The 15,542-nt window shown below is 45.5% G+C and overlaps 1 protein-coding gene across 3 annotated transcripts in view; it reads right to left on the bottom strand.

Annotated features, from left to right (window-relative positions):
• The window catches only part of LOC143934127 (branched-chain-amino-acid aminotransferase, mitochondrial-like), a 95,177-nt gene that overhangs the window by 26,557 nt on the left and 53,078 nt on the right, over positions 1-15,542 (bottom strand). For all 3 annotated transcript variants that reach the window (XM_077457454.1, XM_077457455.1, XM_077457456.1), the window contains exons 4-6: positions 5,893-6,003; positions 3,282-3,401; positions 427-590 (exon numbers count right to left, since the gene is read on the bottom strand). In XM_077457454.1, the coding sequence (XP_077313580.1) occupies positions 427-590; positions 3,282-3,401; positions 5,893-6,003 (395 nt within the window). The remainder of the gene's footprint in view (positions 1-426; positions 591-3,281; positions 3,402-5,892; positions 6,004-15,542) is intronic.

The following is a 15,542-nucleotide window of genomic DNA, read 5'->3' as shown; positions in this document are numbered from 1 at the left end:
CTGACATTTTACCAGAGGTGTGCAGAATTTTTATATCTGCTATACATTCGCCATAATGTTGATTTGTGGCAGAACACCTGGGGACCACCAAAAATGTTCTCGTGGACCATCAGTGGTCCATGGGCCACTGGTTGGAGATGTTGATTTAGTCCACATTAAACACAGGTAAAAATATCAGGAATGGCTTCTTTAAAGCTCCTCTAGTGCTTGTTAGAAATATGTAAATATTTTAATATCTATGGTATGGACATAGGTGCACTTTTGAAATGATATAACAGGGGAACTAAAGTTTCCCAGCATTGGTGTGTGACAAAAACAAACATTTGTACTCGAATTATCGCCACATTTCTCAGTATTGTATATTTTGTATACATATAAAATCTCCTAGAACCATAAATCTTTACATTATAAGATGTAAAAACTTACCCCCCTAGTTTATAGTTTCCTACACCCCCCATCCAGGCACGCACGTATTTTGGATCAGCCAACAGTGAGATAGGGTTAAATCCTCCACTGGGAAAGTATGGTCCCACTGGCCCAATAATGACATATAATAATGCATGATTGGCTTTTGAGACACCGAGAGATGGCTGTGAGGGGGAGAAAAACAATGTAACATACAAGTAGATGCGATAAGGAGTACACAATAGGGAAACATTATAAAAAAGAAATTCAGCCCAACTCTGCTAATTAAAGAACATGGTTAACATTCTATGAGGAAGTAAGCGGCCATCTAGATAAAGGAAGGCCCGTAGACATGGCAAAAGCATTTGATACAGTTCCCGATAAATGCTTAATCTGCCAACTGAGGTCTGTAGGCATAGACCATAGAGTTTTCATGGACAGAAAACTGGTTACAGGGGCGTTTAGAAAGAGTGGTGATGAATAACGTGTACCCAGACTGGTGTGGATTAGTAAGTGGGGTATCCCAAGGCTCTGTCTTGGGACCAATTCTGTTTAAAGCGGAGGTCCGCCAAAATCTTTTTTTGTAAAAGTCAGCAGCTACAAATACTGCAGCTGCTGACTTTTAAAATATGGATACTTACTTGTCCAGGGCGCCTGCGATGTCGGCACTCGAAGCCGATCTGTTGCTCGGCTCTCGGGTGCTGACGCCGCCATCTTCGGTAAGGCAATCAGGAAATGTAGCCTTGCGGCTTCACTTCCTGGTTCCCTACTGTACATGCACGAGTCACGCTGCGCAATTTGGATGGTCCCTGCTGTCCCTGGGATCCGTGTGTTTCCCAGCAGACAGTGGGGGGCGGGGTGGAGGGGGTGTAGACTCCAGCGAGTCTATGCCCAGGAGTGGGTACAAATACCTGTATTATACAGGTATTTGAGACCCCCTCCCCCCTGAAAAGGTGCCATAGGGTTCCGAAAAGCAGGAGGTTCCATTTTTGTTTGAACCTCCTCTTTAAGTTCATAAATTATATAGAGGATGGGATAAAATAGCGCAATCTCAGGTTAAGTGGACGACACAAAAATAAGCAGGGCAATAACTTCACATCAAGATATAGAAATTTTACAGGAAGACTTGACTAAAATAATGGGGGATAAAAATATAAAACATAACTACTCACTAGGGGGAGAACCTCTGGGGGAATCAAGGATGGAGAAAGATCTGGAGGTCCTAGCAGAAGGCAGACTGAGCAATAGCATACACTGTCAAGCTGCCGCAAGCAAAGCCAGTGGACTATTAGCTTGCATAAAAAAGGGAATTTACTCCAGAGATAAAACTCTTTATAAAACCCTGGATCAGCCACATCTGGAGTAGTCTGTCCAGTTCTGGTCACCAGACCTCTGGAAGGATGTGCTGGAACTGGAGAGAGTCCAGAGAAGGGCAATTAAAGCGGGAGTCCGCCGGGACTCCGCGTTTTTTTTTTTTTAAAAGCCAGCAGCTACAAATACTGCAGCTGCTGACTTTTAAAATAGTGACACTTACCTGTCCAGCGCGCCTGCGATGTCGGCACCCGAAGCCGATCTCCTGATCGTCTCTCGGGTGCTGCCGCCGCCATCTTGGGTATGGGAATCAGGAAGTGGAGCCTTTTGGCGTCATTTCCCAGCTCCCTACTGCGCATGCGCGAGTCGCGCTGCACAATAAGGACGGTCCCCGCTGCCTCTGGGATCTGTGTGTTTCCCAGCAGGCAGCGGGGGACTTTCGGAAAGGGGCGTAGATCTACGCCCCTTTCCGCAGAGAGCTATCCCGGAAGTGGGTGCAGATACCTGTACTGTACAGGTACCTGCACCCCCCTCCCCCCTGAAAGGTGCCAATTGTGGCGCCGGAGGGGGGGAGGATTCCATTGAGCGGAAGGTCCACTTTAGGGTGGACCTCCGCTTTAAATGAATATGGGGACTGCAGGGCCTCAATTACGAGGAACAACTACAATCGCTAATCTTATTCTCCCTGGAGAAGAGACGCTTGAGAGGAGATATGATAGCAGTATACAAATACCTCAATGGTGATCCCAGTGTAGGAAGAAAACCTTTCAGTCTCAGGGAGTGTAAGAGGATACCGGCCTCACAATGAGATTGAAGGAGAAGCAGTTAAACTTTAAAGTGTTACTATATCTGGTCCCCACAGTAAACGGAAATGCAATTATTTTAGCAAATATAAACTGCTAAATACCTTTTCTCATCAGCAGTATATAGCAGTCTTGTGACATCTCTGTTCCTGATTAAGCTTGTAGGAGGAGTTTTCACACTGCACTGAGCAGTCCCATCAGGATGCAGAACCTCTGACCCTCTGTCTGGACAGTACTGACCATGTGCTGATCACATGTACTCTCCCAAAAAAACCAAAAAAACAAAAACAAATACCAAACTGAGCATGTGCAGCCTGACTCCAAAGGCTCCGTCTTATCCAGACATGTCCTGGAATCAGTGGAAAAAGTGGAGGATGTGTGCACACAAGATCAAGCGCCATTTTACCCAATGCAGAGGATTAACCCCCTTAGGCTCCACAGTGAGTATAACGAGCCTGCTTTACTGCATATACAGACTGATTTTACTGTTGTGGGTTTAGTAACACTTTAAGCTGCGTAGGGGTTTTTTCACTGTCAGGGCGGTAAGGATGTGGAACTCCGTTTCACAATTGGTGGCGTCAGTGGGGAGTATTGATATTTTTAAAAGACTCTTGGACATGCATCCTAGTGAACACAACATACATGGATATTGGAATGATTATCGACATTGGCACACATACACCTATACAGATTGACCTGGATGGACTATTTTCTTTACTCAACCTTACCTACTATGAAAAGAAATATAAGATCTGAACTTACCTCTGTGCCAATAAATGTTGGTCGAACATAGAGACTGGCAGTATTAGACTTAGGGACCCAATCTCTGTCAATGTCAATGAATCTTCTCATACACTCGAGGAGCTCTGCCTTGTCAAAAGACTGAAAAGAAATAACTTTTAGGAGACACCCACTTTAAGAGAGAAATATGGGTAGAGAGCAAAAGAGGGACATAATTGTGCCTTTGTACAGAGCATTAGACCTTTTCTGAACAGTTTAGGACACAGATTCACAAAAAAAAGTCCTGGAACTGAAGAGATGGAAGAGAAGGGCTACTAAATAAAGAGGACATCCACTATAAGGAAAAATGAACTGACTTTAAAAGATAATCGTTCTAAATAAGAGGTGATTATTGGGGGACATGAACACCTTGTATAAAGGGACCCTGTTGACAGACCATTCATTCCACCAGAAATCTTCCCATAAGAGAATACAGTATCTGTAGAAAATTCTGCTGGGTGTCGCCACCTTGGATGTGACTTCAGCAGCCTCAGAGCTGTCACTCAAATTACATTCTATAGTATTCCCCTTCGCTCTTCCTCCTCCTTCTGGCAGCTACATAAATAGGTAATGCAGGGAGCTGAAGGGAGGAGCAGAGGAGCTAGGTCAGCACAGACCCCAATTACACTCCCAGAAGAGGAGAGGGCTATGTCATGCAAGGAGGGAAGAGGATTGGTCCTTAAATAGTCCCATTTTCTAGCAAGTTTAAAGGCACATTGCATGTTGGTTAATGAATGCATGACAAGGAAGGTGGGTTACATTTCATGTCCCAGGTAAATGAAAAATGTTCAATAAAATGTATTTCATTCAATGCAAGGCACACTGCAAGCGGAAAAAAATATTTATAGAAAAGGAAATACACTACAAGGAGGCATTTAAATACAGTACCTGGTTTTAATGTTTACCTGAAATGTCTTACCAAAAAACCTCTGTATACATAAAAAGTTCTTTACAGTAAGTGCTGTGAAAATGTGGAACATGGGCACTAGTTCTAGCCAATTTAGAAGAACGCTTAAAAAAAAAAAAAAAAAAAAAAAAAAAAAAGAAAAGAAAAAGAAGATGGATGGGTTTCCAAATGCATAATTATAACTGCCTATTAATATTAATAAAAAATTACACTGTATACTGTTGGTACCAGGGGTACTAGAGATTGGGAAGAAATTTCCCCTCTGGTAGAGCAAATTGGGCTATGCATTATAAGGGTTTTGTGGCTTCTTCTGGGTCAACTGGGGGTTTAAGTTTCTTTTGAGGTTTTTGATTTAATTTTACATTTTGAAATCAATGTACACTTATTATTTCAACCCAGTTATAGAACATATTCTGTGCACAGCTCTAATGACAGCATGCATTTATGAACCATTTCTGTGCCTGCCAAAAAATTAACACCTCCTTCCCCACCCTTCACTGTCCATAAAAAGAAAAAAAAAAAATTGGGTGGCAGGGAGTTTACAGACTTTACTTTTTTAATAGAAGCTGTACAAGAGAAAAACAACTTCTGCACACAAACTCCTAATCAGTATATGAAGTCACAACAGGAGACTTCAAAATCTTCATTGATCATTTTATAGATTTTCAATATATTTTCCCTATTATGTTCAGGAGTAAAAAATAAAATGATTGGGTAAAAAAAAATGTTTATAGAGTACAGCAGCTCAAATGTGCGCCAACCACTGAATGGTCAGCGGAGTGACTCCTTCCCCCTCCTGCACTCTCCTTTATAACAACCCTAATGCCCTGAGACAATGATGTCATGGGTGCTTCCATTATGAGATGTTTAATTTTAAAATAAAGATTCTATTGAAATAGTAAAACAAAGATACTGATCATTAGTTTGAAATAATTGTTCCCCAAACCATTATAGTCTCACTTTATGAGGGGTTTTCTATTGATGGGCACTGCTATTTTCATGCAGGGAAATTCCATGCAAGAACTGAAAACTTTTTTCTTGATAATATATATTTTTAACCTAATTTTATCAGGCAGCCATACATATAGTCCTTCCATTGTACTATACAGTATAATAATGCTGAATGATGACATTAGCGGTAGGTCCAATAAAAATAAAATTAAAAGGCCAAGTTCACTTTTTGAAAATAAAGAATGAATGCACCTTTTTTGCATAAAAAAAATAAAAAATAAATAAAATCTGCATGTATTTTTTTTTTCTACGGAGCCTGCAGAGCATTGCACCTGTGATCATCAGACTGTGGGTGCAATGCCTGACTCCTACAGACTCTCAGGATAGCAGTCTGCCCGTACCTCCGGGCAGTTACTTGAGAGCAGGAAGATCAATGAACTACGTGAGCTGCAATGGCTGAGAGTACTTGTAGTCTATTCAATCACAAGAAACTGAAAAAATGACAAGCAGCGTGGGTGGAGCGCTGTGCAGCCACGCTCTTTTCAAATTGTGACAGCGGGTGGGGGGACAGGATCCCCCACCCACTGTCAAAGGGAGGGGGGGGGGGAAAGGTGCATGCTGAACATGTTACACCTTAAATACAGATGTAACATGTTCAGAAAGGTGAACTTACCCTTTAAACTAAATGTTAGCATTTGTTTAGTAATTGTTTTCAAATATAAAAATTTTACATACAGGCAAACTAGCTCTCAGTGCCGTTTTGTGCATTCTTTCCATGTTCATCATTGGTCGGAAAAGGCGGACTTGATTGTCTTCCCCTTTGTAGGCTTTCATACCCTCAAAGAGCTGAAACACAAAGATCAGGTAATATACACTGTTTATTATAGGAATGCTTTTTTGTGCTGTATATGCGCAACATTGCACTCTGCTAGTTTCACCACCTTTGATCACCTACTATATAACTACCTTCATTTGTACATCAGAATTTACTCAAAACTAAACAGAAAGCTTTTCGTGGACTTTTTTAAATGTTAAATCTAAAATGTTGTGCAATTTACATCCCATAAAAACGTTACTTACAGTACAACAAAATTATTAAATGAGGTGAAGGTGTTATCTTGGCAAGCTATGGTTTTCCTACTACAACAGAACCACAAATTTATGTCACCTCCAAAGAAAACGAAATTTCAGTTCTGAATGCTCACTTCCTAGATCTTTCAAGGAGAATCCCCAACAAGGCCAAACGACAGTGGCAGATAAATAATGAAACCTATGCCTTGGAGCATGGGTGCTCAAACAATTGCCCTCCAACTGTTAAAGAACTACAAGTCCCATAAGGCATTGCAAGGCTGACAGTTACAAGCATGATGGGACTTTGCAAACAGGGCCACAGGTTGAGCACCCATGGGGAGACTTAAAGTGGTTGTAAACCCTTACATATACCCAGTGAAGTGACTGGACTCAGGGGAAACAGAGATGAAAGAAATCATCTGACTTAAGTTGTACCCATTTAAAGCCATCTTTCCCCTTCATCCATTCAAAGTGCAGAATTTACATGGAATCGCTCAGCTCTGAAAAGAAGGGAGTGGGCAGCTAAACTTACATCACTGAGAAGAGCTCTGGGAACTGACTGGAGGGAAGAAACACACCCCCATCACACAGGAACAGAGCTGAGGCTGTCAATCTGCTGGTGCTCCCTCCCTGTCACCTTTTTTCTCTTGGTGTCAGGAAAATTAGTCAGAAATTACTAATGCAGATAACAGAGGAAAGAGACAACGGACAGAAATTATACTTAGTGCTCTAGATTGAGACAAGTACACACTATAGAAGGATATGCTTTGTTCATATTTCATGTCTGAAGTTTACAGCCACTTTAAAGCAAACTCTGTAGAGCGAAAAAGCTTGTTTGTGATTTCCTGCCTTCTGCACATTTCTATTTGGTAGTGAGGCAGTCCTTCACTGTGCTGGGTCAGAAAGTCTATGTAGCATTCTAGGTTGCCACACTGACACTACCTGTTGGATCTTTACCTGCCAGAACAGCCCCAACTTATCACATAATGGCCAGGCACTGGAAGCTGGTCCTAGCATGTTTTTCTTGCAATGACATAGTTCCTTTAAGAAATTTTGTAAGCCAACCATAAACTCGACACACACCAGTAGAATTTCAGTAGACAATTTTAATTGTTCAAATTTGCGTTGGATTTTCTATTGGTTAGTAATATCAAATTGGTTGTTTATTTTTGACATCAAACATCGGCATCTCCCCGTTCAGCCTCCTCGTGAGACGATCGCGGCGATCGAGTCTGCGGGACCCGCGACCGGACTCACAGGGTCCCGACCGGAACGCGCGTGCGCTGCCACAGGCGTGCACTAGATGGCAGGGCGGAAATTTCAAATGGATGTACCCGTATGCCAGTTTGCCTGCCCGTGCCATTCTGCCGACGTACATAGTCGTGCGCTGGTCGGGAAGTGGTTAAAGAATATCTGTGGGAGTGCTATAGGCACTGTATGTAAAGCGTAAATAATTCTAGGAATTATAGTAATTTTAAGAGCATTTACCCTGCCAACCCATGTCACAGTATAACTTTTCCATCTCTGCAAGTCCTTTAATATAGATACCACCAATGGTCCATAGTTTAGGTCATATAGGCATTTTGGATCCGGAGAGATATAAATCCCCAAATAGGATATAGAAGCAAAATGCCAAACAAAAGGGAAGGATTGTGGCATCACCCAATCCATGATCTGTTCTCTCAGGCCCATCTCCCTCAAAACTCCGACCATAAACTCCCACCCTACCCTATCTAATGCTTTTTCAGCATCCATTGAAATTACTACACTTGGGGTCTGATTCATTATGCATCCAGTGCAACACATCCAAGGCTCGGATAGTGTTATCTCTAGCCTCTCGACCTTTCATAAAGCCTGTTTGGTCTGGGTGAATCAGTTTTATTATATGATCTTGTAATCTAAGGGCAAGAATCTTAGCCAGGAGCTTAGAGTAAGAGTTAAGGAGGGAGATGGGTCTATAACTGGCACAAAGCTGAGGGTCCTTCCCAGGTTCTGGAGAACCATCACATGGGAAACCACTGTTTGTCACCTGCCTTTAAAGTGGTTGTAAACCCTTACAAACCACTTAGACTTACAGGTAAGCCTAGATTAAGGCTTACCTGTAGGTCCAAGAAAAATCTCCTAAACGGTGTAGGTATTTGCCAAAAGACAGGCACCGCTGTCTAAGGCGCATGCACCGTAGACAGCGGCGCGCAGGCGCACTGAGCTTGCTGCAGTTAATCGGCGATATGCCGCGAGTGGCGGCTCCCGTGCAAATGCAAGGGAGTGACGTCATCGCGGCTCCATCAAATGACAGCGCCGGAGCAGCGAGACCCAACAACAAGATGAAGGCTCCATACACAAGGGGACAGCGGTGACTTCGCTGGCTCCTGTGTCAGGTAAGTGACACATAATGGACTACTATGCGATGCATAATAGTCCATTATGCTTTACCTTTGCAGGGAATCAAAGAGGAAGTAAAACCATCAGGGTTTACTTCCTCTTTAAAGTGTGAACATGGTGTAAATCTTGTTGTTTCTTTAAATATCTGGACAGTAACTTCCCACCCTTATTCCCCTGTTCATAAAAGCAGTGGACAAAATACCTACACTTATTTTGAACTTTCCAATCAAGAAACTGCTTCAGGTCGACCCACAATTTCTCCAAGTTCTGCACATCCGCCGGGATTTAAATGGGCCTTATGTTTAATTTCAAGTTTATGTATTTTTCTCCAAAAGCTCTACCATTTTCCTCTGTCTCTCTTTTCTAATATGCGTACTCATTGAAATCAATTCCCCTTTAAATAATTGCCTTATGGGCTTCCCATACCACTTGATTGGATACCTATTCAGATGTATTAATTTCAAAATAGAACGCCAATGTGCGAGACAGGGACTCCGTATTCTGCTTATCATCCAAAAATAGATTCATTCAAACGCCATATTCGTTCCATACTACCAACAGATGTCAAACAAATCGTTAACTTATTGGAGCATGGTCTGATATAGTGATTGACTAGATAGTTGATGAGCACACATAATTCATGTAATACTGATCTACCATCAACAAGTCAATCCTTGAATACGAGTTGTGGGTTTTGGAATAATAACTGAAATCCCTGTCTCGCTCATGCGGCACCCTCCGAATGTCCACCAAATGCAGAGAGAGAAGGCACTGCTTGATATGCCTTAAAGCTCTATGGGATAAAAAAGGTTTTCCCCATAGAAACTGGGATCCAAAGTAATATTAAAGTCCCCTCCCACAACCAAAAAACCTTCCCTAAACTTCTTCAAAATATCTAAAGTTATCGATTGAAATTTAACAGTATGATTATTGGGGGCATATAGAGTAGCAAAGGTATAACACTGGCCTTGGATCTTACCCTTAAAGAGAAAACGACCCTCAGGGTCTACTCATATTTCTGTGGGTACCAATGGGCATGATTTATGGATGGCTATTGTAACTCCTCTAGCCCTTGGAACTGGTGATGGCGCATGGAATCATTGATTATATGGAAAAAGAGGTATACAGAGAGCCAACCCTGTCACAAAGTGCGTCTCCTGCTGAAACACTATCTCTGCCTTCATATGACTCAGTTCGTGCCAGACGGCCCCATTTAAGAGATGAACAAAGCCCTCTCACATTATATGATACAATCTTTATTCTACCTGTCATTATCTCTATACATATAGTACCATGAGTCTCTTATTGTGCTGTTGAACTCGGTCGATGTTTGTACCAACCCTCTGAGTTTTCTCCCTTGGGTGCATCTGATGAAAGGGAAAGAGAAAAAAAAAAAAAAAAAAACCCACAAACCACAACAAGACTTCCACAACAAATAACATAGTATACCACTGTGTATGACACCCCCTAAGGGGAAGACGGGTCCAGGCAGGGGTTGTCCCCCCTCCCTTCTGCCCCTTGGCAGAAAGCAAAGTCCCTTGTCTCGGGACCAACCTATTGGGGGGAGAAATTATTAAAAACATGAACAGAGCACCTCATGCTCTCCAGACTTCCATTTATAAACCTATAGCATTATTAATTTACAGTGCTTCAAAATTTTGTATCGGATTCAAAAAGATTAAGGGGGGGGGGGGGGGAAATCCCTCACTTTCCCCCCTCCCCATCCATATCTTTACAATCTACATAATTCCTTCTTCCCATTCTTATTCTAGGCAGTTAGCCCAGAGGTTTAATCATTCTTCATTGCATAAGTGTTCTATGTGATAGATCTGGGAACAATGCTATTTGTGCACCCTCAAAAATCAACCATGGATCTATTATGGGCTGCTTTCATAATAGCTTATTTTATTGTATATTGGGACATTTTACAAAATTACATCTCTTGATCCCTATGCATGTTGGCGGGTTGGGAGAAGAGCACGGTGCACTCTATCTATTCCAATTTTATCTGGTCCAGATGTCCCCAGAGTTGACTGGAAAAGACTGATCACTTTAGGGAGCAGTTCAGTTTGTTGTTTTATTTCAGACAGGCCCCTTATACAGTATCTCACAAAAATTAGAACACCCCTCATATTTTTGTAAATATTTTTTTAACTTTTCATGTGACAACACTGAAAAAATTACACTTTGCTACAATGTAAAGTAGTGAGTGTACAGCTTGTATAACAGTGTAAATTTGCCATCCCCTCAAAATAACTCAACACACAGCCATTAATGTCTAAACCACTGGCAACAAAAGTGAGTACACTCCTAAGTGAAAATGTCCAAATTGGACCCAATTAACCATTTTCCCTCCCCGGTGTCATGTGACTCAGTGTTACAAGGTCTCAGGCATAAATGGGGAGTAGGTGTGTTTCAAACTTTCAAACTGGTCACTGAAAGTTCAACCTGGCACCTCATATCGTCCCAGAAGGAAGCCTCTATTAAAGATGATACACAAGAAAGCCCTCAGTTTGCTGGAGACAAGCAGAGGGCATGCATTAGGCCGCGTACACACGCGCGGACTGTTTGCCCAACCTTGTTCGTCAAACAGTTTCGGCAAACAGTCCGCTCAAAATTTGCATGAGCGGACTTGCCCACACACGAGCGGACTGTTTCAGCGAACTGTTTGCCTAACAGTCCGCTCAACTTTTGAAATGAACGGACTCGCCCACGTAAGGCAGAGGCAAATCCGCCCATTTCGAGCGCGTGTACAGGTAGGCGGGGCCCGCGAAGGAGACGTCGCGGGCTCCGCCGCCTGGAATGGGCTTAAAGGGGAACCCAACGCCGAAAAAAATCGGCGTGGGGGTTCCCCCAAAGTCCACACCAGACCCTTGTCCGAGCGCGCTACCCGGCCGGCCAGGAAAGGGGGGCGAGCGAGCGCGCCCCCCCTCCTGAGCTGTACCAGGCCGCGTGCCCTCAACATGGGGGGTGCCTTGGGGAAGGGGGGGCCGCGCGGCCCCCCCACCCCAAAGCACCTTGTCCCCATGTTGATGAGGACAAGGGCCTCTTCCCGACAACCCTGGCCGTTGGTTGTTGGGGTCTGCGGGCGGGGGGCTTATCGGAATCCGGGAGCCCCCTTTAAGAAGGGGGCCCCCGGATACCGGCCCCCCACCCTATGTGAATGAGTATGGGGTACAATGTACCCCTACCCATTCACCTGTGAAATAAAGTACAAAAAAAAAACACAACACAGGGAAAAAATATTTTATTGCACAGCTCCGGGGGTCTTCCGTCTTCGGGGGTCTTCTCGCCGGACTCCTCCGCTATCTGTGTGTAGCTCTTTTACTAGCGGAGGAGTCCGGCTTTCTTCCTCCCCGCCGCCGGCCTCTTCTCCCGACTTCGGGGGTCTTGTCCCCCTCTTCGGTTCTTCTGCCGGGCCACCGCGCCTTCTTGTAGCTCTTTTACAGGCGGTGGCCCGGTCTTCTGTCGCCGCTGTCGTCGTCGTCGCCGCCGCCGCCGCCGCCTTCCGTTCTTGTTCTTCTTCTTGTTCTTGTTCTTCTTCTTCTTCTCCTGGAGATGTTGACTCGACGAGCTCTCCGGCCGGAATGCCAGGGACACGCTCCGCTGCCACTTATATAGTGACAATGGGGCGGTGTCACATGGTATATGTCACATGGGTTGGTCACATGGTGACCCCGCCCCCTTACGATGTCATAGTCCCCATGTGACATCAACCCATGTGACCAACCCATGTGACATATACCATGTGACACCGCCCCATTGTCACTATATAAGTGACCGCACAGCACGGCTCTGGCATTCCGGCCGGAGAGAGCGACGTGTCAACATCTCCTGGAGAAGAACAAGAAGAACAAGAAGAAGAACAAGAACGGAAGGCGGCGACAGCGGCAAAAGAAGACCGGGCCACCGCCTGTAAAAGAGCTACAAGAAGGGGCGGTGGCCCGGCAGAAGAACCGAAGAGGGGGACAAGACCCCCGAAGTCGGGAGAAGAGGCCGGCGGCGGGGAGGAAGAAAGCCGGACTCCTCCGCTAGTAAAAGAGCTACACACAGATAGCGGAGGAGTCCGGCGAGAAGACCCCCGAAGACGGAAGACCCCCGGAGCTGTGCAATAAAATATTTTTTCCCTGTGTTGTGTTTTTTTTTGTACTTTATTTCACAGGTGAATGGGTAGGGGTACATTGTACCCCATACTCATTCACATAGGGTGGGGGGCCGGTATCCGGGGGCCCCCTTCTTAAAGGGGGCTCCCGGATTCCGATAAGCCCCCCGCCCGCAGACCCCGACAACCAACGGCCAGGGTTGTCGGGAAGAGGCCCTTGTCCTCATCAACATGGGGACAAGGTGCTTTGGGGTGGGGGGGCCGCGCGGCCCCCCCTTCCCCAAGGCACCCCCCATGTTGAGGGCACGCGGCCTGGTACGGCTCAGGAGGGGGGGCGCGCTCGCTCGCCCCCCTTTCCTGGCCGGCCGGGTAGCGTGCTCGGACAAGGGCCTGGTGTGGACTTTGGGGGAACCCCCACGCCGATTTTTTTCGGCGTTGGGGTTCCCCTTTAAGCCCATTCCAGGCGGCGGAGCCCGCGACATCTCCTTCGCGGGCCCCGCCTACCTGTACACGCGCTCGAAATGGGCGGACTTTCCGAGCGGGAACAGTTTGCTCATTTCGAAAGTAGCCTACACACGGGCGGACTGTTTGCTCAAACACAGTTTCAGCGGACAGTTTTTCGGAATTTCCGAAAGACTTTGTCCGTCCAACTGTCCGCTGAAACTGTCTGCTGAAAGCCCACACACGGGCGGACTGTCCGCCCAAACACTGTTCAGCGGACAAGGTTGGGCGAACAGTCCGCCCGTGTGTACGCGGCCTTACTGGAACCATGTCTGATGAGACCAAGATATACTTATTTGGTTCAGATGGCGTGACAGCAACCAAGTGAGGAGTACAAAGACAAGTGTGTTTTGCCTACAGTTAAGCATGGTGGTGGGAGTGTCATGGACTGGGGCTGCATGCGTGACACTTGGGAGCTACAGTTTATCAAGGGAACCATGAATGCCAACATGTACTGCGACATACTGAAGCAGAGCATGACTCCCTTCCCTTTAGGGACTGGGCTGCAGGGCAGTATTCCAACATAACGACCCCAAACACACCTCCAAGATGACCACTGCCTTGCTTAAGTAGCTGAGGTTAAAGGTGATGGACTGGCCAAGCATTTCTCTAGACCTAAACCATATTGAACATCTGTGGGGCATCCTCAAACAGAATGTGGAGGAGTGCAAGGTCTCTAACATCCACCAGCTCCGTGATGTCACCATGAAAGAGTGGAAGAGGACTCCAGAGGCAACCTGTAAAACTCTGGTGAACTCCATGCCGTAGAGGGTTGAGGCACTGCTGGAAAATAATGGTGGCCACACAAAATAGACACGTTGGGCCCAATTTGGACATTTTCACTTAGGGGTGTACTCACTTTTGTTGCCAGCAGTTTAGACAATGGATGTGTGTGGAGTCATTTTGTGGGGACAGCAAATTGACACTGTTATACAAGCTGCACACTCACTACTTTACATTGTAGCAAAGTGTAATTTCTTCAGTGTTGTCGCATGAAAAGATATAATAAAATGGTAACAAAAATGTGAGGGGTGTACTCACTTTTGTGAGATACTGTACATATATTCTGCCTACGGTCTCTATTTTCATGATTACCCATCTGATCCAATGGAGGAGTTCAATACTTCTTCATGATTGTTTGTCATATCTTCAATATCAACCACTGTCTGTCGAATATCCTCCTGACACGCCTCCATTTCTTCCACGTGTCCCAGTGCCCCTATGGCCTCCCTTAACCCCTCCATAGCCCTGTTTACATGATGTTTCAGCTGCAGTTATAAGTAACTGAATATCATTCTTTGTTGGGAGTGCGCTTAAGTGTTCTCTTAAATTCCAATCCACTATAAACTCTAGTTGAAATATAATTGGGTCAGTATTAGGGTCACAATTCAAAGAGCATACTTTGAATTGTGACATACTGCACCTTCCCCACAGAGGCTGTCCCTGATTTAGTCACTGCTGGGCTCTGTAGTACCATTTTTTTCCTCCCAGACACAAACTTTCCACAGATTCAGCTACCCCTCCTGGGGTTCTTTCCACCTCATGAAGACCCAGATCTGCTCCTGCATGTTCCCCATCCAAATCAGCAACCTCGCAAGCGTGGGCCATGGGACCCCCGCCCTCTCCCAGTAGATCCACCTCCGGGATTGTAAAGCTTAGCTTTAGGCTTAGGGGTGAATGGCCATGACCAGCTGTTATATTACCTCTCCCTAGGCTCTGTGCGGGGGGATCGTATCCGGCCATCCTCGGTCCTCCCTTAAGCTCAGGGAAGCCGTGCTTCTTTCCCTCCTGGACCGGTGTCCTTTTTGCCGTACACCCGGGGTCTATGCTCTGCGCAGTGAGGTAAGCTTGGAGCCCGTTTACCTTGCTCTTTCCATCGCCAAGCAGATGTGCAGCTGTTCGGTGGCGTGTGGACACCACGCTACTGCTGCCTGTCTTGCTGGAGCCTGGGAATCGTGGAGCGCTCAGTTAGCGTGTCTGTTCATGTCACGCCCCCGACACCAGCGGCTTGTTCAGCAACCAATGAACACATTTCTAACAGGGAATGTGAATTTCTTACCTGAGCCTGATCTCAAGCTAGCTACGTGCACAAGAGCTGAGGATCTCTCGGCTCTCTCTCTCCTCATTGGCTCAGGCACAGCAATTGGAGCTATTGGCTTCTACTGCTGTCAATCACATCAGTAAAAAAGGAGTAGGGGGAGCAGGGGCAAGCCACACTCTGTGTGTCTTATAGGCACAAAGAGCCAGCTTGAGAGTGAGCATGCACAGGTGCCCCCATAGCAAATGGCTAGCTATGGGGGCACTCCGTATGTGGGAGCCCAGAGTGCCA

The sequence above is a fragment of the Lithobates pipiens genome, unplaced genomic scaffold (assembly GCF_037356315.1).
Source record: "Lithobates pipiens isolate NorthernLeopardFrog02 unplaced genomic scaffold, aLitPip1_a1.2 Scaffold_27, whole genome shotgun sequence".
Taxonomy (NCBI): Eukaryota; Metazoa; Chordata; class Amphibia; order Anura; family Ranidae; genus Lithobates; species Lithobates pipiens.
This window is presented reverse-complemented; position numbering and strand designations above follow the sequence as displayed.